General features: G+C 46.1%; 1 protein-coding gene across 1 annotated transcript; it reads left to right on the forward strand.

Annotated features, from left to right (window-relative positions):
- The first annotated feature begins 3,224 nt into the window (after positions 1-3,224).
- Positions 3,225-3,596, forward strand: LOC124775217 (neuroligin-3-like). The gene has a single exon (XM_047250055.1). It carries the CDS (start codon positions 3,225-3,227, stop codon positions 3,594-3,596), a length of 372 nt encoding a protein of 123 aa, XP_047106011.1.
- Positions 3,597-6,081: the final 2,485 nt, after the last annotated feature.

Genomic DNA, 6,081 nt, shown 5'->3' on the forward strand with positions numbered 1-6,081 from the left:
AAGTTTCGATATCGCTAAAGGGACAAAAATCGTCGATTCTCGATTCGCGGGATGGGTGAACTGTCAATGTACGTAATTAAGTTTTTTCGTAACAGTCAGAGCGCAAGTCCTACTTGCACTTGGCCAGTTTCTGGTCCTATTCCATTCACGTACTAATTGCTGGGAAAGAAAGGGCTCTCTGTACGTGCCCAAACGTTATCTGATTTTACTGAGCCCAATACAAGATATACGCTGGTGGCTACGTAGTCGCCTCACAGTTTTCTCTGCATACAGTTTGTCTGTTACCCAAACTGGTTTTGCAAGAACTATGTCGTCTTCAATTCAAAGATTCCTATTTAAATTTCCTAAAATCTCATTTCTAATACACTTACGTATAGCCTACACGGGCTTGCTGCGACAATCCCAACAGCGCGGCTCGGTTATCTTTCGATGTCGATTGTAATGCCAATTTCTTATAAACTCCAAACGGTGAAACATGTGACCACAGTTGGCCACGTCTTGTATACGATTTCTTTCAGATGCACAACAGTTTCCAAAAGTCCTTCCAACATATCGTAGTCTTCCACTCGGTTTCACTGATACTAACCTTATGTCGTCCATCTTGGGTTGTTGTTCAGGAACTGCGACTGTTTGTAACAGTAAAAGTTCAAATAAAACGATTATTTGCGTCAGCTACTCCTTCATTTCATCCCAAGACGCGTTTCGAGGTGTTTACAACCTCCTCTTCAGGTGGAACAATGATAATATGTTGCATAACAGGTAGTCGGATGAAGCCAGTTGTTTGTTCTAGTTTCATTTTGCTACAAAAACCTGTAATAGGCACTTTTTAGAGTAATATGGCAGTAAGATTATAAATTTTAAACAGTGATAGAGCTATTTACAATATGTTCCAGGGCACAGAACTCTGTAGTTCGTTTCAGTTTCATAGGGTTGTTCTTAATTTCGTCTATTGCTTCTCTTGATCTTATGGAAAACTAATGCAGATACACGTCTGGGACATGTTTTATTATATTCACCAGATCAATAACAACAAATTAAATGGAACTCGAACTCTACTTCATCCTCGTGCAGTTTTGTGATGGCTTAATATTAGCGAAGTCGCTAAATTTCATGATAAATCTTTTATTGGACTTTACTCCTATGTCTGTATGAACTTTTTTCTTTACTTTTACTTGTAGGATAACATATTAAAATACCTGCATATATTCGTGAATCACCCTGTATAGCGTCAATACATTAGCAATGTATTTTTTGAAATAGTACCAAAGTAGGGAAGGCATACTGTCCTCGTGTCTGTCTGCTTGTTGTTCTTGTTTATATTTCAGTGTATTCCTTTCTTAACGTTCTTAGACATTTTTTCTATGAGTATAAATTGAAAAACATTTGCCGCTGCTATCTGTTTAATGACCTCGATTTCATTTTGGAGCATTTAATTGCTTAATGTGGTATTTTGTGTGCTCTATACAACATAGATCTACAAACTATTAATTCCTGTGTGTGCGGGTGACAAAAAGCATAGATATCTACATGTATAGTTGTGCCCCCCTTTTTTCTCTTTTTGTAAATGCTAAGCATGTTTTCGCTGTTTTTATGGTGATGGCGAGGTACAACACGTGTGTTTTCTGACTTTCTTATTCACAAGCGCAATGTATAATCTTGTTTTTGCTGTTGAATGCTTTAATTAGTGCCTCAGTACCCTGTTTGTTTTCCCCTTCTGATATTAATAATGCTTCTTCACGTCATCCGCATCGACAAATAGGTTTCGACAACGGCCACAAAATTCTTCATTGGAAAATCTTTTCCATCCACTGTCATTTTGTCACTTGGTGCTGTGTGACTGTGTCTGCTGTTTGTGAAAAACCATAGGTTTCCGATTATTATGAAGTATGTTTCTTGGCTCGTTTATGGTTGAGTGTCTTAACCGAATCATTTATTCAGAAGAAATTTAGTTTATAGATTCACAGTCGTATGAATCACTGTATAGTTTGAACTAGGTACCCAACAGGTCATTTCCTCTTAACTGAACACGTCGCCAAGTGCTACCGGACAAATTGTTCGGACAAAATTACCTGTATCTTAGGGAAAGAAACAACAGTGAACGGCGTCGCTGACCCAGAGGAGCGTATGCTACAATTATTGTTGTTGTAATTCTTGATTCCTTACGCTGTATTACAGAAGGGTCCATTGCTGTGAATGAACGTGACGTTGTGTACTTCCAGTGAACAAGAGTCGCCAGTGGAAGCAATGCTGAGCCTTTCCAGTGTCACATCCTCAGGAAGAACGGGTCTTCAGATATTTGGATGTGTTTTTCTAATTCTAACCTCTTGCAATCTGCGAAACTTCATTTTAATACCTAGTATATAGGCCACTTAATAGGTAATAAATTATTTCTCTTTGCAGGTGCCTTCAGTCTTGGCTGCTGACAGCAAGTCGCTGCCGTAGAGACGTCGGCGCCCTGAGGGACCTTTTGACGTGTCTTCGAACAGCTGCTTGTGTTATCACCGCGGTGTTTTACTAAGTGCCTTAACCGACTGTGGGCGGTCAACTTGGTCAGCAGTGTATCCAACTCGAAAGCACGAGTGTGACGAATAACCAGTTACGAATTTGTTTTACTGAACACACGACGTAGGTCGATCGAGTATTCTAGATATCAGCTAGTATTCTCTGCATTTGAATTTGTAAAGCAGTATTTTTACGTTGTGCTCATTGTTTACGCGTCGGAGTTGGTGCATTTCTGCGGCGTTCGCTTAAGTTTTTGTCGGTATTGTAACTTTTTGTCAGGTTGAAGCGGAAAAGACAGCTTTCTAATTTCACTCCGCCGATTTATAGGGGAATTATTGGTCTGGGTGTGAGTGTGAGGGTAACGCTTGCCTTTCAGGCATAACGTTTCGTGGTTGTCGGAGTCCGATGTTCGTATGAAGCACTAGCAAAATAGTCCGAAGATAGCTTTCACCGTCAGTATTGAGGAAAGTTGTGCCGATTTTGGATATAGGTAGCGAAGTTGGTTCCTTTGGAATGCAGGGAAGAGTGCCGGAGCAGCCTGGTGAGTGAATGCGCGTGACAGAATATTGCTGCCGAGTAGCATGAGGTCCAGAGTGTGCGGCGCCCTGCTGGCGCTGCTGATAATGACAGCGACGGTCCCGGGGCCAGGAGTAGGCTCGTGGACGCGCGACAGGTACCGGGGTGGTGGTGGTGGGGGCGGCGGCGGCGGCGGCGCCCAGACGATGGTGACTCGCGAGGTGCGGATCAAGCAGGGCTGGCTGCAGGGCCTGGTGATGGAGCTGCAGAGCCCGAACCTCGGCCCCGTGGACGCCTTCCTGGGCGTGCCGTACGCGCTGGCGCCCGTCGGCTCCAAGCGCTTCGTGCCGCCGTCGGCGCCGCCGCCGTGGGAGGGCCTGCGCGAGGCGTTCAGCTACGCGCCCGTCTGCCCGCAGCGGCCACCCAACATGCAGGACGTCAGCGACGAGCGCTACAACTACCTCAAGCGCCTGCTGCCGTACCTCTCCAACACCAGCGAGGACTGCCTCTACCTCAACATCTACGTCCCGCAGCAAGGTAGGCACGCGCTTTCGCACCACCGACTGCCGGGCACTTAAGTGTGAATTGCAGAGTAACCATGTAGATGAAGGTGTATATGAACTCCTTAACTGTTCATACGTGTGGAAAATACAGTAATCTGCCGACCCATTGTAACTGCGTGTTGGTCCATCTTCGGAATGCAGTGCAAAAGCGATTGTGCATGACATGGGTTCGACAAGTCCTTTGTTTCCAATGGTATGTTGCACTAGATGTCCACGCACAGGACACCTAAATCTGGTAAATTAAAAACCTGTGACTTTCTGGGCACAGTGCTAGTAGCCACTATTGTCCCAGGTAAGTTTCCTAGGTTTCAGTTCAGGCGAATTTGATGGGCAAGATATCACTATGAGTTCAGTTTGATGCTCCTCGTACCATCGTAGCATGAAACTGGCCTTGTGACACTGTCAGTTACCCTGGTGGTAGGTGCTGGGATGAAATTAAGGCAGGGCAATCCGCAACAAGTGTGCGCTAATTGTTTTCAAGCTGATTAACCTTTGCAGGTGAATGGAGACAATTGTCAGTGTTAGATACAACAAGTGTCCCGTTTATTGCATCCTCTGTATGAACACTCTCCTGTCCAAATCAATACCTGAAACGCGTGGTGTGCTACGGGCCGTAGTTGTACTCTGCCGCATCAAGGTAGAACACAAAGCTTCTAACAAGGGAAACTCCCCATCGCACCCCCCTCAGATTTAGTTATAAGTTGGCACAGTGGATAGGCCTTGAAAAACTGAACACAGATCAATCGAGAAAACAGGAAGAAGTTGTGTGGAACTATGAAAAAAAAGCAGAATATACAAACTGAGTAGGCCATGTGCAAGATAAGCAACATCAAGGACAGTGTGAACTCAGGAGCCTCGTGGTCCCGTGGTTAGCGTGAGCAGCTGCAGAACGAGAGGTCTTTGGTTCAGGTCTTCCCTCGAGTGATAATTTTATTTTCGCAAAGTTATGATGTGTCCGTTCGTTCATTGACGTCTCTGTTCAATGTAATAAGTTTTGTGTCTGTGTTTTGGGACCGCACCGCCGCAGAACCGTGCGATTAGTAGACGAAAGGACGTGCCGCTCAATGGGAACCGAAAACATTTGACCGCAAGGTCATAGGTCAACCGATTCCTCCACAGGAAAACACGTCTGATATATTCTATACGACACTGGTGACGGGATGTGCGCCACATGACAGATAATAATTGTCTGAAAATGAAAAAATAAACTTTTCACTCGAGGGAAGACTTGAACCAAGGACCTCTCGTTCCGCAGCTGCTCACGCTAACCACGGAACGACGGTGCCGGACAGGGACTCGCACCCGGATTTCCCACTTATCGTTATCAGCCTTACCATTTTTTTGTTTCATCTTATTTTGTTCGATATTGTTCATTGCATTTGTGTTGGTCGTACGTCCAAGGCACCCGTCCAAGTTCATCGATGTTCCATTTACTCAGTTTTTTTAATTTTTTTTTTTTTTAATTCCAGAGGACAGCTGACCCTCCGACCGAACACGCTGAGCTGCAGTACCGCCCACCCCTTTTGGATATTAGTGCACGACTCACGGCCAGACCCAAACTTCCATATGTCGTCAACCATGCGTCTACCATCTCTACTCGCACATCAATTATGTGCATTCTCGTACAGATCAGACGTTGCACTTGAAAGTCGCATGCCCGGTATCGGCAGATAAACATGATATTGCAGTGCCTGTATTATTCTACACTCCTGGAAATTGAAATAAGAACACCGTGAATTCATTGTCCCAGGAAGGGGAAACTTTATTGACACATTCCTGGGGTCAGATACATCACATGATCACACTGACAGGACCACAGGCACATAGACACAGGCAACAGAGCATGCACAATGTCGGCACTAGTACAGTGTATATCCACCTTTCGCAGCAATGCAGGCTGCTATTCTCCCATGGAGACGATCGTAGAGATGCTGGATGTAGTCCTGTGGAACGGCTTGCCATGCCATTTCCACCTGGCGCCTCAGTTGGACCAGCGTTCGTGCTGGACGTGCAGACCGCGTGAGACGACGCTTCATCCAGTCCCAAACATGCTCAATGGGGGACAGATCCGGAGATCTTGCTGGCCAGGGTAGTTGACTTACACCTTCTAGAGCACGTTGGGTGGCACGGGATACATGCGGACGTGCATTGTCCTGTTGGAACAGCAAGTTCCCTTGCCGGTCTAGGAATGGTAGAACGATGGGTTCGATGACGGTTTGGATGTACCGTGCACTATTCAGTGTCCCCTCGACGTTCACCAGTGGTGTACGGCCAGTGTAGGAGATCGCTCCCCACACCATGATGCCGGGTGTTGGCCCTGTGTGCCTCGGTCGTATGCAGTCCTGATTGTGGCGCTCACCTGCACGGCGCCAAACACGCATACGACCATCATTGGCACCAAGGCAGAAGCGACTCTCATCGCTGAAGACGACACGTCTCCATTCGTCCCTCCATTCACGCCTGTCGCGACACCACTGGAGGCGGGCTGCACGATGTTGGG

The sequence above is a fragment of the Schistocerca piceifrons genome, chromosome 2 (genome assembly GCF_021461385.2).
Source record: "Schistocerca piceifrons isolate TAMUIC-IGC-003096 chromosome 2, iqSchPice1.1, whole genome shotgun sequence".
NCBI lineage: Eukaryota > Metazoa > Arthropoda > Insecta > Orthoptera > Acrididae > Schistocerca > Schistocerca piceifrons.